General features: G+C 35.1%; 2 protein-coding genes across 2 annotated transcripts; both read right to left on the bottom strand.

Annotated features, from left to right (window-relative positions):
• Positions 1-44: 44 nt before the first annotated feature.
• On the bottom strand, positions 45-939 carry MONOS_14914 (putative zinc knuckle; the record flags this gene model as incomplete). The annotated part of the gene is made up of 5 exons (XM_067867753.1): positions 45-335; positions 386-504; positions 555-714; positions 793-880; positions 923-939. The coding sequence occupies 5 exons, from the start codon at positions 937-939 to the stop codon at positions 45-47; spliced, it is 675 nt and encodes a 224-aa protein (XP_067735045.1).
• A 2,234-nt stretch (positions 940-3,173) lies between these two features.
• MONOS_14912fu14913fu15489 (uncharacterized protein) lies at positions 3,174-16,655 on the bottom strand (the record flags this gene model as incomplete). The annotated part of the gene is made up of 6 exons (XM_067867752.1): positions 3,174-15,702; positions 15,804-15,985; positions 16,066-16,213; positions 16,273-16,389; positions 16,453-16,539; positions 16,588-16,655. 6 exons carry the CDS (start codon positions 16,653-16,655, stop codon positions 3,279-3,281), a joined length of 13,026 nt encoding a protein of 4,341 aa, XP_067735044.1. The 3' UTR covers positions 3,174-3,278.
• Positions 16,656-16,701: the final 46 nt, after the last annotated feature.

The raw sequence follows: 16,701 nt of genomic DNA, 5'->3' as shown, positions 1-16,701 counted from the left end.
TGAAGTGAAGTGCAATAATTATTTTTGTAATTTTCAGGAATATTTCATTTTCTACGTTTTGTATTGCGTGAATTAGTATCTTTTGGACCTTTTCTTTTAATTTTAATTCCATCAAACAGCTTTGTTGTTCCGTCATCCCCTTCCACTTCAGTAAACAAATTTAATTCAGCATCTCCGCTAACGTTCATGCCGCTATCTTTTGAGGATGATGATAAATCCGATTTTTCTGTAACATTTGGAGGTGAAACTCCAGCATAAACAGGTACTTTTGTTTTTGATTGCTCTTTAACTTTTTGAAGTGTTCTGTGAGGGCAATCTGCAAGCAAATGAGTTTTCTTAACCAATTTTATAAAGAATTTCAGAATAAAAAACAAAATGAACAAACTTCTCCACAAAACTTGCATGCTCCTCCATGAATATAAATACCATGATCATTATTTGGGCAATCCCTACTCAAATGACCAGTTTTTTTGCAAATAAAGCATGTTGCAAACGAAGCACCTCCTAAAAACATATTTATCCAAAACTTATAGAAACAATAATTTTTGGCAAACCATCTTTTTTTGGATGAGGACAATCATAAATAGAATGCCCAGCTTCTCCGCAATTAAAGCATATACTTTTTCCGATTTCACTTTTTTGTGCAGCTTGATCCCTGATTCGTTGTTTGCATTTGGCAAAAGAATGTCCAGGCTTCCTGCAATAAAAGCAAATCTATTATGACACAACAGTTCCATTGAAAATAGAGATCATTCTACATGTTTATGAAAATAATAATCAAAATATCAAAACCTTTCCTTCGTTTTTTCCCTGATTTTGAGATTTTTGCTGTGCTCCTTTCATCTTTCTTTTTTGAGCTTCTCTCGCTCGATTTTTACTCCTAAAAAAATACTTACAAAAGAAGATATCGAAATGAACACACATAAATTTATGTGGCATGGTAAAATCGAAAAATATTATTATGATAACCCTTTCATTGAATAATTATAGAAATTAATAGTTTTATTTTGACACAAAAAACAACAAAATCATGAAATGAAAATATTTTTGTTTCACGGAATAAATACATTATGCCTCAAAATTCAAAAACATGTTTTTAAAGACTCTAATGTGATTTTTTGGAATATATAATAAAAAAAAATCTTTTCTAAAAATTGGAAAATCAAATACATTGTATATGATTATTTTTGGAATTATTAGCTTTGTTCTGGGTATTTATAATATATAAACTTTTTGTCTTTTACACGAAAACTATGAAAAACAAACAAACAACACATTTTATGAATTCCATAGCACAAATGTCATGAAAAATTATTTTCACTCATGAAAAATGTAGAAATGAATCACATCAGATTTAACTCGGTAGAGGGAAGCAATCCGCCACAATTCAAAACCTTAATTCCCAGAACATTATTACTTATTATTCATTTTCAAGAAAGAATTATCATTTCAAACCTCCTGATTTTTGAGAATAATCTTTATTGAATAATAAAAAAATAAATTATTTTTCTTTGATTAATCGATTTTGATCACATTGATGCCTCACCTTCCAAATCGCAAATCAAATGTTTTTCTAAAAACAAAACTGTTCCAAGACAATGAAGCGACAGGGAATTGGATAATAAGGAATATGCCATTCGCAGTGAACAGCAGATTCCACAAGTGCAGAGAAAAAATTTCCACAGAAGCTAGAGATAATTGCAGATATCACGGGTGTTTCAAATGTGGAAAATACTGCTCTTTGTTGGGATTAACTCCTTTGAAAAATTCAAAAATTCCTTTAGAGAAAATAATGATTATATATTTGTGTATCTGTATTTTCTTTGAAATATATCAGTGCAGCTTTTTGACTGATGTATCAAGACAAACTATTGGGGGTTTTTATTCCATTGAAATAGACATGCATGGATGATAACGGTTCAACATCTTTCGAAAAGCTTGGTGGCCCGGGAATTATTGTTGAAATGTCTAAATTTTTTTGAAAAGTTCCTTTTATTTAATTTTCAAAGAAAATAAAAATTTCATTTTTCGATCAAATTTCTGTTCACGCACACCAAATTTTTCTGTTATGAAAACAAAGCCTTAACAATGTTATTATATCCATTCAAGAAAAGCTTCGTAAGTAGGAACAGAAATTTGATCGAAATATGAAAAATTTTCTTTATTTGAAAATTCAACAAAAGGAACTTTTCAAAAAAATTTAAACAAATAGATGAAGCAATTCTACGAAATAGAAAGTTTCGAAAAGAAAGAAGAAAGAAACAGATATGGTTATTCGGAATGATTGAAAGAAAACATGATGTAAAGAAAGAAAAATGTTTGATTATGAGAGTGAAAAACAGAAAAAAAGAATTATTAATATTAATTATCGTTGATAACACAATTCCTGGATCTTCTTTTTACTCAGATGAGCGGAAAGCCTTCAGCTCTTTATCATCCTTAGGTTATGATCATCACACTGTTTGTTACAAATACAATTTTGTGGATCCAGAAAGTGGCATCTGCACAAATTTGATTGAAAGCACTTGGTCAAGTTTTCATAAATCTCTTCCGAAAAATGGGATAAAAGAAAAATATATTGATGACTTTGTGACTAGATTTGTTGGAAAAAGATCAGAAACACTTGAATTTGAAATTATTATTCAAAGATTACTTGATTATAAGCCCTTAAATGTTGAAAAAGAAATGGATAAAACAGAAAAAGAGGAAACTGAAGAATCTGATGATAGTGACGTACCGGTTTCAAATGAAAATGATGAAGAAACTGAAGATGAATCTGATTCTTTTGGAGCGGGTAATGGAGCAGATGCATCCGAGTATGAATGATGACAAATTTATTTTTTTCTTTTTCATTTTGTCCAAAAAATATAAAGATGTTCAATAATAAATTCTGTTTTTTTTTTTTTTTTTTTTTTATTTTATTTTTATTTTTTTTTTTTTTCACAAAATCCGAAGTTGGCAGTTACCGAAATTGCTTTAAACAACAAATACTGACATATAGAAAACAATGAAGATGGATTTGTGTTGTGGTGTATTGTTTCCTTCTGCCATATTTTAAAAATTATTTATTAAAGTTCTTATTTTGTTTTTGAAATAACATTTTCGAATACAAATCGCTGATTCGAAATTTGAATTAAAATTTTTTTCCGAATAAGAATTATTTTTAATGAAAAAAGATAGATTGAAGTCTTCGTGATATTTGCTTTTAGAATAGAACAATAAAAAAACAATATTTAAAACAAACAATTTCTCTTTAAAAAAAGGAACAAATAAACAAATTATTGGAAATCTCCCCATTCTATTTCTTGTGAAGAATTTTCATTGCTTGAATTAGAACGCTGAGATACACTTTGACTGTTTTGCGAATGAGAGAGTAGATTGACAGAGGAAGAAGAAGAAGAAGAGGAAGAAGAAGACGCAAAATGAGATTGACTTGACTGATCAGGGCGCGCAATCTCAGATGGAGTATGTTGAGTGTTGTACTGATAATTAAACTGCAGATAAGGATTCTGCATAGAAAAAGGAGGAGGAGGAGCAGAAACAGAAGAAGAAGAAGAAGAAGCAGGATTGTATTGAATGGGATAACCAGAAGGAGCCATAGGCATCTGATAGCCCTGTGGAGGAGGGTACATCATCGTTGGCGTAGCAGAAGGGGCGAATGAAGGAGGATAAGAAGGATAAGAAGGATAGGAACTATATGGTGGCTGATAGGGAAGATAGGAAGAGGAGGAGGAAGGAGGAGGATAGAATGCATGAGAGGAGGAAGAGGTGGAGGAAGGAGAAGAAGAAGAAGATGACGGACTGAATGACTGATGTTGATTCTGTTGTAGTTGCTGTTGCTGTTGTGATTGAACAGGCATTTGAGAAGAAGACACAGAAGAAGAAGAAGAAGAAGAAGAAGAAGAGGAAGAAGAGGAAGAAGGAGATAAAGTTGCTCCAGAAGAGATGTGAGAAGCAGCAGATGAGGTGGAATGGAGGGAGTGTGTGGAAGCAGCAGAAGGTGACGGGACAGACGGCGGTGGAGTTGTAGTGCGTGAATCGAACTGATGATCTTGCTTTGGTGTGTTTAATGAAGAAGTGGAAGAAGAAGAAGAAGAAGGAGAGGAAGAGGAAGAGGAAGTAGCAGAAGAAGGAGGAGGTGACGCATAATAATTTTGATTCAGATAAGGAGGCAATCCGTGAAGCGGAAGAAGATAAGGAGGAGGAGGGTAGAAAGGAGGATAAGAAGGCTGATAGGAATTTGGAGGATAAGCTGGATTGCAATAAGGAGAAGGGCCGAAGGAAGGAGGAGAGCTGTATGGATAGTTTGAAGGAAAAGAGGAAGAAGAAAAGGAAGAAGATGATGATGGAGATGAGGAGGAGGAGGAGGAGGAGGAGGAGGAGGAGGAGGAGGAGGAGGAGGAGGAGGAGGAGGAGGAGGAGGAGGAAGATGTTGTTGTTGTTGTTGAAGAACTTTTGCTGATTGAAAACTCACCCAAAAGGTTTGATAGCACAGGATCGTTTGCTTGCTGCTCTTCTGCAATCTTTCTTTCACGTGCTTTTTGCTGCTTCTCCTCAAATATTCTTTTCTCTTCTTCTTCTTTCTTCCTCTTCTCTTCCTCTTCCCTCTTCCTCTTCTCCTCTTCCTCTTTCTCCTTCCTCTCCTTCTCTTCTCTCTCCTTCTGCAATCTTTCCTCTTCCTTCTTCTTTTCTTCTTTTGCTTTGTTTTCATCGTTCAAGTGGAAGGCATTTGACACAACTGACCCTGCTATTGCATCCAAATCAGCCAGAAGCTGGTCATCAAACACAGAAGCTGGCGATGATGATGGATTTGGTTGGGAATGTGATGATGATGATGATGATGATGATGATGATGATGATGATGATGAGGAGGAGGAGGAGGAGGAGGAGGAGAAGGAGGAGGAAGAGGAGGAAGAGGAAGAAGGATTAGCTGTATTCATCACATTTTGTTCCGTTTTTTCTCCAATTTTTGATGTTTCCTTATTCTGAATAGAAGCAGACGAAGAGGCATTTGATGGATTTGCATGAGAAATCTGAGGGTGAGGCAGAAGATGAGCAACCGTTGAAGGAGGAATGGAATATGTTTGTGGATGAGGAGGAAGAGGAAGAGGAGGAGGAGGAGGATTTTGATAGTAAGCAGAGGAAATTCCATTGTTGCTCATTGGATTGTAAAGAGGATAAGATTGTTGAGAGTTGTAGTTGGGAAGAAGAGGAAGAGAAGAGGAAGAGGAAGAAGGAGAAGAAGAAGGAGAGGAGGAAGGAGAGGATTGACCAAAGAATGAAAGAGAAGAAGTGGAAGAAGAAGAAGAAGAAGAAGAAGATGATGATGATGAATTTACAGTTGATATATTTTGATTTGAAGAGAAGCTTTGAACTTCAGCTGATTCAAAGTCATCAAATTCGATTTCTGAATGAGTCTTTTGAGATGTTGAATCAGATTCTGTTGTTGTTGATGACGATGCTGAAGCAGATAATGATGATGAAATAGCAGAAGAAGGTGAGAAAGGAGGAGGTGAAGAAGAAGAAGATGGCAGAGAAGAAGATGAAATTGAAGAGGAAGAAACAGGAGCAACTAAAGAAGCAGAAGAGGCAGCTAAAGAATTGTTAGGATAAGCAGAAGTGTTTGATAGAAGAGCAGATTGAGAAGATGAGAACGCAAACTGAATGCTTTGTTGAGGTTGAATGGGAGCAGACTCAAAATCATCAAAGTCATCGAAATTGTCTGAAAGATTATTGTTTTTGGCATCAAATGAAGAGGAAGAGGAAGAGGAAGAGGAGGAAGAAGTTGAAATAGAAGGAATAGTTGATGATGATGTGTTAGAGATAATGCTATTCTCTATTTCATTGCTTTTGCCTGACATAACATTTGCTTCAGAATCGCTTTTCGAATCGCTAAGAGAAGATGAAGAAGATGAGGAAGAAGAAGAAATAAATTCTTCCTCTTTCCTATCTGAATGCACATTAACTTCTTCTTTTCCTTTTCCTTCTTCTTCTTTTTCTTTCTTTTCCTTTGTCTCTTCCACAACATTCTTCAAAACATCACTTTTTTCTTCTTTTTCATCTGTTTTCTTCTCATTCTTTGAAGACTTGTTGAAAAGAGAAGAAAGAATTTCATCTGCTTCAGATGAATTGTTTGAAGTCTTGTCTGTTTGGAGAGAGGAGAGAAGAAGAGTAAACAGCTCATTCGCTGCTGAATCGGGGGATTGTTCGGGCTCTGATGGAGAAGAGGAAGAAGGAGAAGAAGAGGGGGAGGAGGAAGAGGAAGAAGAAGAAGAAGAGGAGGAAAGTGAAGATGAAGCATCAGATGTGGTTGAATCAGAAGATGAAGATAAGTTATCAATTTGAGTATGTTCATTAGATTTTTGTTGCAAATCTTCTTTTGGTGCAGAAGATAAGGAGGACGAAGAGTCAGAAGAAGAAGTGAAAAATGAAGGAGCATCAGATAAAGATGGCTGGACAGAAGAAGAAGAAGCATAAGAATCAGAAGATGTTAATGCTGATGATGAAGGAGAAGATGAAAAGAACGAAATATTTCCATTTTCTGATGAAGATTCATTTGAAGATGATGTTTTTGATTGAACAAAGTTTTCTTCAAATGAAGAAAAGGAAGAAGAAGAAGAATTTTGTTTGACTTCTTCTTCTTTCTCTTCTTTCTGTGAATCTTTTTTGTTTTCCTTTTTATTAGCATTTGAAGATGTTTCAATTGATTTCTGAGAAGAAAAGAAGGAAGGAGCATTTGAATCAGTTGAAGAAGAAAACGGAGAAGAGGAAGAAGAAATTGAAGAAGTGGAAGAAGAAGAAGCGGAAGAAGGGAAAGCAAATGGAGAAGGAAATGAAAGAGGTTGATGTGTTGATTGTGTTTCAGGGGAAGAAGCTAAAGAAAGAGAAGGATTTGAAGCAAAGAAGGAATCAGAAGAAGAGGAGGAGGAAGAAGAAGAAGATGATGAGGAGGAGGAAGAGGAGGAAGAAGAAGATGAAGCAATAGAAGGAGCAGCTTCAAAGTCATCGAAGTCGTCAAATTCGATATCATTTGAAGGAAGATTAACTTCTTCAACTTTCTTTTCATCTGAAGAAGATTGAGAAGAAGAAGAAGAAGAGGAGGAGGAGGAGGAATAGGAAGAGGAAGAAGTGGAAGAAGAAGAATCAGATGATACAACAGAAGATGATGCATTTTCTGAAGCAGCAGAAGAGAAAAACGATTCATTTCCATTCGTTTCTTTATCTTTCAACTGAATTTGTGGTTCTTTTGAAGAAATTTGTGTTGCATCAGAAACAGGAAAAGAAGGAAAACGAGGAAGTTCTGATGAATTGCTTTGTATTGGAGCAGACTCAAAATCGTCAAATTCATCAAAATCATCGAAATTATCAAAGTTATCAATGTTTGATGGATTTTGAGGTTTGGATTCTTTTTCTTCTTTTTCTTCTTTCTCTTCTTTTTCAACTTTTTCTTCTTTTTCTTTTTCCTTCTTTTCATTTTCTGTTTCTTCCTTTTCCTTTTCCTTTTCCTTTTCCTTTTCCTTTTCTTCTTTCTTTTCTTCTTTTTGATCAGACAGAGAAGAAGAAGTTGTCATTTCCTTTGAAGAAGAAGCAGATGATTTGTTGGTTATTTCATCTTTCTCTTCTTCTTCTTCTTCTTCTTCTTTTTTCTTTTCTTCTTCTTCATTCTCATTCTCATTCTCTTTCTCTTTCTCTTTCTCTTTCTCTTTCTCTTTCTCTTTCTCTTTCTCTTTCTCTTTCTCTTTCTCTTTCTCTTTCTCTTTCTCTTTCTCTTTCTCTTCTTTTTCATCCCCTTCTTCAATTGATTCAGATGAATCAATAACTTTATCATTGGTTGTATTTTCTTCGTCTTTTGATGCAGACAAATTATGAGAAGACAAAGAAGATGAAAACAATGTGACAGAAGAAGAAGAAGAAGAATTCGAAGAAGAAGAAGAAGAAGAGGAGGAGGAAGAGGAAGAAGAAGATGATGAAAACAGTTCATCAAGAAAGTCATCCATTTCTGATCTTTGTTGAGGTTTTGGTGTTGGACGAGGAAGAATTGAAGATTTATTCAATGAAGAGGAGGAAGAAGAAGGAGAGGAAGATAAAGAAGAGGAAGAAGAAGAAGGCTGTAAGAGAAACGAGAGAGAAGGATCAATCAATGAAGAAATGTCAAAAGAAGAAGAAGAAGAAGATGATGATGAAGATGATGAAGCAAGCAAAGAATCAGGAAAGATGAATGTGTTTGATTGAGATGAACTGTCTGATTGTTGGTTGAAAGGAGAAAGATCAGAAGATTTGGAGGTTGAGAGAGAAGAAGAGGAAGAGGAAGAAGATGAAATTGAAGAGTAAGAAGAAGAGGAGGAAGAAGAGGAAGAAGGAGAAGGTTGAGAAGAAGAGAAAAAGGAAGGGACAACAATGTTTGAGGCAGAAGAAGAAGAAGAAGAAGCACTTTCAGACGATGTTTCAGTTGGAGCAGACTGAAAATCATCGAAATCATCAAATTCTTCGTCTTCTTCTTTTGAATGTGTTTCTGAAGAAGAAGAAGAGGAGGAAGAAGAAAAGAAAGAGGAAGAGGATGAAGAGGAAGAAGAAGAAGAAGCAGAGGGAGAAGAATCAATTTGAGATGTTGAAGCATCAGAAATAGTATTGTTGGACATAGAAAAGAAGGAAGGAGCGGCAGAAGGAGATGGAGAAGAAGAAGGAGAAATTGTAACATTTGAAGAAGAAGAAGAAGAGGAGGAGGAAGAGGAAGAAGAAGAAGAAGGAAATGAAGAAAAGAAAGAAGGAACAGAAGCAGAAGGTTCAGAAATAGGTTTTTCTTTTTCTTTTGTGGAAGTTTTCTTCTCTTCTTTTTCGTCTTCTTTCTTCTCTTTCTCCTCTTTTTCTTCGTTTTCTTTCTCTTTCTCCTCTTTCTCTTCGTTCTTCTCCTCCTTCTTTTCGCTTATCTTTTCATCAGCTGTTGATGAAGTGAAGAAAGAAGGAGCAGAAATTGCCGGCAAAAAGAACGAAGAGGGTTTCTTTGAATGTGTTGCTCTGTTATTTTGTTCTTTTTCGCTCTTCTTTTCTTTTTCATCTTTCTCTTTCTCTTTCTCTTTCTCCTTTTCTCTCTCCTTTTCTTTCTTCTTCTCTTTCTTTTCTTCTTTCTTTTCTTCCTTTCTGCTTTTCTTCTCCTTCTCCTTCTCCTCCTTTCTCTCTTTTCTCTCTTCTTTTTCTTCCTTCTCTTTCTTTTCTTCTTCTTCCTTCACGTCATTTGCACCCCCAAAGAATGAAGGAGAAGCAGAAGGTGTTGGAGTTGGTGAAGAAGAAGAAGAAGAAGAGGAGGAGGAGGAAGAAGAGGAGGAAGAAGAAGAAAATGATGAATCAATGGAACCTCCAAAGAAGTTGATAGAAGGCTGTTTGGAATGTGAAATGGTTTGAGAAGAAGAGGAAGAGGAAGAAGAGGTAGAGGAAGAAGAAGGAGAAGAGGAGAAAAATGATGGAACAAACCCGTTTGACTCAGAAAGAGGAGGAGAAGATGAAGGTGATGGAGTGGAAGTGTTAATAGATGGCTTGGATGAGGAAGAAGAAGCAGAAGAAGAAGCAGAAGAAGAAGAATTGGAAGAGAAGAAAGAGAAGAATGATGAAGGCTTCTTCTCCTTTGCAGAAGAAGTGCTTTTATCGTCTTTTTTCTCTTTCTCTTTCTCTTTCTCTTCCTCTTTCTCTTCTTGTTTCAATGGAGAAGGTTTCTCTAAACTCGAAATATCTTTCGATTTGTTGTTAATGTTCGAAATTTCGCCTTCTTTTCCTTTTTCTTCTTGTTTTGCTTTAAGTTTATTCAGTTTTTCGCTTTCGAATAAAATTGTGTGAACTTTGTTTTCTTCTTCTCTTCCTTTCCTTTCTTTTCCTTCTTCAACATTTCCTTCTTCCTTCTTCTCCTTCTCCTTCTCTCTCTCTTTCTCTATCTCCTTCTTCTCCTTCCTCTTCCTCTTCTCTTCAACCATCCTTCCAATGCTGCACAGTTGTTCACAGCCAACATCCTTCAGAAGATAATTCAATGAACAGCTTTCTCTTCCTCTCTCATCATCTCCCTCTAATCTTCTGATTGATTTGTCCCCCAGAAATTGACTGGATTGAGACAAAGGAAGGCGGATGGGTGGAAGATGAAGAAGAGAAGAAGAAGAAAGAGAAGAAGAAGAAAGAGAAGAAGAAAGAGAAGAAGAAAGAGAAGAAGAATTTTTGTGGGATAAAATGGAGAGGAAAGAAAGAGAAGAAGGAGAAAAAAGTTCTTTATCTTCCACTGCATTTTCTGTTTTATTTCCATCTTCTTTTACTTCTTTTGTTTCTTTATCCTCTTTATCATTTTCTTTCTCTTTCTCTTTATCTTTTTCCTTCTCCTTCTCTTTCTCTTCCTTCTTCTCCTTTTCAATTTCTTCTTCTTTACGTGCTTCAATGAATGCTTCCAACACACTCAATTCACACAGCAGTTTTGGAACAGATTTTTCTAAGAGATTCAAAGTGGATGAGGCAGAAGAATAAAGAGAAAGAGAAGGATGAAGAGAAGAAGAAGAAGAAGAAGAAGAAGAAGAAGAAGAAGAAGAAAAAGCAGAATCAGAAGAAGAAGAAATTTGTTCTACATTTTTCATTGTGTCTTCTTCTTCTTCTTCTCTTTCTTCTCTTTCTCTTTCTCCTTCTCCTCTTTCTCCTCCTTCTTCCTTGTCAAAATCATAACAATCAGGTGAAGGTGCATATTCTGTGCAATAGTTGCATTTTTCAATGACAACTTTTTCTTCTTTAATTTCTTCTTTCTTCAGCCCTTCAAACATTGGCAGTTCTTCTTCGCTTTCTTCTTCTTTGTTATCTTTTTCTTTTCCTTTCTCTTTCTCTTTCTCTTCTTTCTCTTCTTTCTCTTCTTTCTCCTTTGCAGAATAAGGCGGATAAGAGAAAAGAAGATCTTTCAATGAAACTTTTTCTCTTTTGTTTGTTTTCTTCTCTTCTTCCTTTTCTTCCTTTCTTTTTGTAACTTCTTCTTCTTCTTCTTTTCCTTTCTCTTTCTCTTTCTCTTCTTTCTTTTCTTCTTCTTCTTCAATCTCTTCTTTCTTTTCTTCAGAATGTTCTGATTCTTCTTCTCTTTGTTTTTCTTTCTCTTTCTCCTCATCTTCTTTCTCTTTTTTCTCTTCTTTCTCTTTCTCTTTTTCATTTGATTCTTCCATATCCAATTCATTATTCGATTTTTCATTCAGATGAGAATCAATTTTATCATCAACTTTAACAGAAGAAGAAGAAGAAGAAGAAGAAGAAGCAAAGAAAGAAGGCACGTTATCCATTTTTCTTGCATTTTCTTCATACACCTCAGAAGTATTTGAAGAAGAAGAAGAAGAAGAAGAAGAAGAAGAAGAAGAAGAAGAATTCATTGAGGCTGTTAAATCTGACTTCTTCTTCTCTGTTTCCACAGAAAACGAAGGAGCAGAAGAGAAAAAGGCAACAGGTGGAGCGATTGCATTTGCTGCTTCTGTTCCTGCTCCATCAAAATCACCCCAATCATCTTCATCTTCATCTTCACCATTAATAGCAACATTATCATCAGTTTTATTATTATTATTATTGTTTTTATCAGTTAGCTCGGCTTTCTCTTGCTTTTCTTCGCTTTCTCCTGAAACTTCTTTGCCTTCTTTTTCTTCTTCTTCTTCTTCTTCTTCTGGTTTTTCTTCGATCATTTCCAGTTCCTTCATTGCTTCTTCTTCATCATCCGCTTCCTCTTCTCCTTCCTTTTCATTATCTTCTTCTTTTCCTTCTTTTTTCTCTTCTTTTTCTTTCTCATTGTCTTCTTCTTCTTCTTCACTTTTCACATCTTTCTCAATGTTATCAATTTCTGCTGCTTCAAAGTCATCCCAGTCATCATCAAAATCATTTGTAATATTAGCTAAGCTGTTTTTATTCTCTTCTTTTGCTAATGATGATGATGGAGATGATGATGATGATGATATTGTGGCAATTGCTTCTTCTTCTTCTTTCCTTCCTTTTCCCCTTTCTTCTTCTTCTTCTTCAACACCCAATCCTTTCTCTTCCATTTTATCTCCTTCATTTATTTCTTCTTCTTTCTTCCCCTCTTCTTTATCATGATCAATTTCTTCTTCTTCTTCTTCTTTTATTCTTTCGCTTTCTGTTTTCTTTTCTGTTTGGCTGTCAAATTCCGCCATATCAAAATCATCCCACTCAACTTCATCTTCTTCATTCAATGAAGATTCATTCTTTTTGGTTGTTTTTTCTTCATCTTCTGGTTTTTCTTGCTTTTCTTTCTCTTCTTTTTCTTCTTTCTCTTCTTTCTCTTTTTCTTCATCCTTTTCTTCCTCCTCTTTCTCCTTCTTCTCTTCTCTTTTGCCATCAACAGCAACATTTCCTATTTCTGCTGCCTCAAAATCATCCCAATCTTCATCTGCTCCTTCATTCTGCTTGAAAGCTCCTTCGATTTCTCCTTTTTCATCTTGTTTTTCATCTTCTTTTATTTCATTTTGATCAAGTTGATTCTCTTGTTTTGTTGTGTCTTCTTCTTTCTCTTCTTTCCCCTTTTCTTCTTCTTCTTTCTCTTCTTCTTTCAATTTAGCTTCAGTTTCATCTGTTTGTTGAGTAATATTAATTTCTGCTGACTCAAAATTATCCCAGTCATCTTCATCTCCAATTTCTGTCTCTATCTTTGCCTCTTTCTCTTTCTCTTTCTCTTTCTCTTTCTCTTTCTCCTCTTCATCTTCTTCTCTTTTAACATCAGCTTCTTCCTTATTTGCAATGTCAATTTTCCCATTTTCTTGTTCATCAACATCTTGCTCATTGTTTTCTTCTTCTTCTTCTTTCTGCTCATCTTCTTTTTCTTCTTCTTTCACCTCTTCTTTAACCTCTTCCTTTTCATCTTTTCTCTCTTCTTTTCCCCTATCATTTTCATCATAATCTTCTTCTTCATCATCATTTTCCTTTACATTTGTCTTCACATTCAATTCTTCCATTTCTGCTGCTTCAAAATCATCCCAATCGCCTCCACTGCCAAATTGATTGTTCTCTTCAGAAATTGCTTCTTCTTTCATTTTTGCTTCTTTTTGTGTTCTTTCTTCTTCAGTGAGTTGGAAATTTTGTGTGTTTTCTTCTTTTTCTTTATCTTCCTCTTTCTCTTCTTTCTCTTCTTTTTCTTTTTCCACTTCTTCTTTCTCTTCTTTCTCTTCTTTTTCTTCTTTCTCTTCTTTTCCCTCTTTCATACCATTAACATTAGCATTTTCATTTGACACTTCTGAAATAGCATTCCCATCCGATGCAACATTAACTGCATCTTCAAACTCATCCCATTCATCAAACTCAAATTTTGTTGCTTCCTTTTCTTCTTCCTTTTCTTCTTTCTTTTCTTCTTTCTTTTCTTCTTCTTTAGGATCTTCTTCTTTCTCAGCTTCTTTATCTTCTTCTTTATCTTCTTCTTCAACTTTAGTTTCTTCTTCTTTTATTTCCTGTTCAACATCTGCATCGTTTCTTTGAAGAAGATCATCTTCTTCTGCTTTTTCTGTCTCCAACGTTAATTTTCCCTCTTCCTCTTCCTCTTTTTCTTCTTTTTCTTTCTTCTTTTCATCTTCCTTTTCATCTTCTTTCTTTTGAACTGCATCATCTTCCTGCTTAATTTCTTCTTTTTCATCTTTCTCTTCTTTCTCTTTCTCTTCTTTTTTCTCTTTCTCTTTCTCTTCTTTTTTCTCTTTCTCTTTCTCTTCTTCTTCTTTCTCTTTCTCTTCTTCTTTTCCACTTTCTTTCTCCTCTTCCTTCTTTGTCTCTTTATGCTCATCATCAACTTCTGTTGCTGCTTCAAAGTCATCCCAATCATTTTCATCTGAAAAACTTTCTTTTCTTCTTTCTTCTTTTTCTTTTTCTTCTTTTTCTTCTTCTTTTTCTTCTTCTTTCTCTGAAAAGGATGAAATTACAACTTTATTCTCATTCAATTCATTTTCTTTGCCTTCTTCCACTTCACTTTGTATGATTTTGTGCTGTGAATCTTCATCTTCATCGATTTGTGTTAAATTTGCATCCTTCTCTTCTTGTTTGCTGACAGAAGACGAGCTTTCTTCTTCTTCTTCTTCTTCTTCTTTCTGTTTTTCTGTTTCGTTCTTTTCTTTCATTTCGACTTCTTCTGATTTCACTGAAGAATTCGAAGCTTCATCAGTTTTATTTGTCGTTGGCATTTCATCTTCTTTTATTTCTTCTCTTTCGTTTTCTTTCTCTTTCTCTTTCTCTTTCTCTTTCTCTTTCTCGTCATTCGCATCAAATTCCTTTTTTCCTGCTTCTTCTACACTTGTTGATGCATTTCCTATCATCTTTTCCATTTCTTCTTCTTCTTTGCCTTCTTTTTCATTGCCTTGTTCTTCTTTCTTCTCTTCTCCCTTTTCTCCTTCTCCCTTTTCTCCTTCTTCTTCCTCTTTCTTTTCATTTCCCTCCTCTTCATTTGCATCATTCCATTCATCTTCATAATCTCCCCAATCAACTTCTTCTTCTTCTTCCTCTCCTCCTCCTCCTCCTCCTTCTCCTCTTCCCCATCCTTCCCCCTCTTCCCCATCCTCTTCCTTCTTCTTCTTCTCTTTATTCCTCTGATATTCTTCGCTTCTTCTCTCTTCGCCTTTCTTCCTCTCCTTCTCAATGTCCCTTTCTAGTTGATCGCTCATCAACACCCCATTCGCCCTCATCATCGATCGTGTGTCAAGCAAAGAAGAGAAATATCTGTGAGATGTTAAAGATTCATTCACTTCTTCTTCTCCTTCTCCTTCTCCTTCTAATTCATTTTCTTCTTTTCCTTCTTCTTCTTTTCCTTCTTCTCTCTCTTCTTTTTCATTCAATCCATCTGATTGCTTTGAAGAAGAAGAAGAAGAAGGAAAAGAAGAAGGCTTAATAATTGCCTTCAAAAAAGGGAAAGTGATTTGCGAAGGAAACAATTTTGAAGGATAAGAAGAAGAAGAAGAAGCATCTGAAAATGCGTTGAGAAAACGAGAAGATTCAAAGCCAGTTGAAGAAGTGAAAGAAGGGTAGAAGGAAAGAAGATGGAGAAACACAAAATAGAGGCGATCACGAAGTTCGAAGGGGGAAAAGGAAGAAGAAGATGAAGAGGAAGAAGATGAAGAAGAAGAGGAGGAAGAAGAGGAGGAAGAAGAAGAGAAAGTGCTTGGATATGACTTGAATGGAAGAGGAACAGCTGAAGAAAGCTTCAAAGCAGATGAAATGAATGTGCAGATTGAGGTGAAGTCTGTGAGATGAGAAGGAAAAGAGTTTGATGTGATGAGAGAAGAGATATCGCTGCTGAATGGAATCTCGTTTGAATTGTGCTCTTTCATTGAAGAAGAAGAAGAAGAAGAGGAAGAGGAAGAGGAGGAAGAAGAAGATGATGACAATGAAGATGAAGCATTATTAACAAGATGAATTTTACATCCTTTTTTTGGTCCATCTAAGCGAACAACACAAGAATCTCCAAGAAAATCCCATTTTCCTCTTTCCTCCTCCTCCTCTTCTCCTCCTTCTTTAACCTTCTCTTCTTCCACACTCAAAAGCATTGGCTTTATCTGTGCTTTGCCTTCTTCGATATCTTTTTTGATTGATACGATGAATTCTCGTGTGGCTGGTGCAGCAATTGTGTGTGGCCAGCGAAAGGGAGACAGAAGTGAGAGAAGTGCAATGAGGCAGTGAGAAGAAGAAGAAGAGGAAGAAGTTGAAGAAGAAATAATAACAAGCGATCTGAGAATGAGAAAAAGAGAGAGAGAGAGAGAAAATAAATAAGCAAATATAACGAAAAAGCAATATATATAGAAAATAATCAACTAATGAATGATTAATACTTTTGAGTGAGCATCCATGAAATGCATGCAAGAATCTCTTCAAAACAAAGCTGAGTTGCAAGTATCGACAGGCAATGCTCAAAATCTGGATAAAAAAAGCGTGCTTTTGGACGAATTATCTTTTGAACTCCATTTGTGACAAGATCAACATGAAGATTGGGCTGAGGAACAGGAATACTTTTCTGAGATTCAATTGCAATTTTTTGCAATTTTCAATTAAAAAAAAGTTAAAAAAAATAGCAAAGATAACAATAATGCAAACAAAAAGCGTTAAAAATGGAGTAAATTGAGGAGCTATCCTTGCTGGGAGTGTTGATGAATTTGCTGATGGAGGATAAAACAGTTTTGGCTTTGCTAAAAATAACTTTTGAATGTGATCAAGTGCAACTTGAAAAATATTTGACCATCTCCTGTTTGATAAAAAATAGGTTTGAAATTATTTCAATTTTAAAAAGATTTTGGATCATACAGATCAGTAACAAAACAAAGGGCAAGAGGAAAACGAGTTTCAGGCTTATGTTGAGGTAAAAACATCTGCCGATATCCGATTAGTCCAAGATTTGGAATTATAAAATTTGTAAATTCCCTTGTTGAATAATTATCAGCGATAGATGATGATTACAAATAAAGATTTATGAAATATGCACACTTCTGCAAATGAGTTGTTTTTTCCGGTAAAGTTGGAAAACAATAATTTAAAATATTAACTGGCAATTTTCCCTGATTATCCTGAAATCTGAAAACGAAAGTTTATGAATGAACAATCATGTTGAAAACAGCACACTCAAATAAGATAACAGGTTTTGGAGGTGCTGTATCTTTAATCCCACAGAAAAAAAAGGCCTTAAACATCGGGACTAAAGGCTCTTTTGGTTAGTTACAAAGAAAAAATAAAAAA

This window comes from Monocercomonoides exilis (assembly GCF_001643675.1).
Source record: "Monocercomonoides exilis strain PA203 chromosome Unknown scaffold3-2548433, whole genome shotgun sequence".
Lineage (NCBI taxonomy): Eukaryota > Preaxostyla > Oxymonadida > Polymastigidae > Monocercomonoides > Monocercomonoides exilis.
The sequence above is the reverse complement of the archived record's forward strand: the minus strand, read 5'-3'. Positions and strand labels throughout refer to the sequence as shown.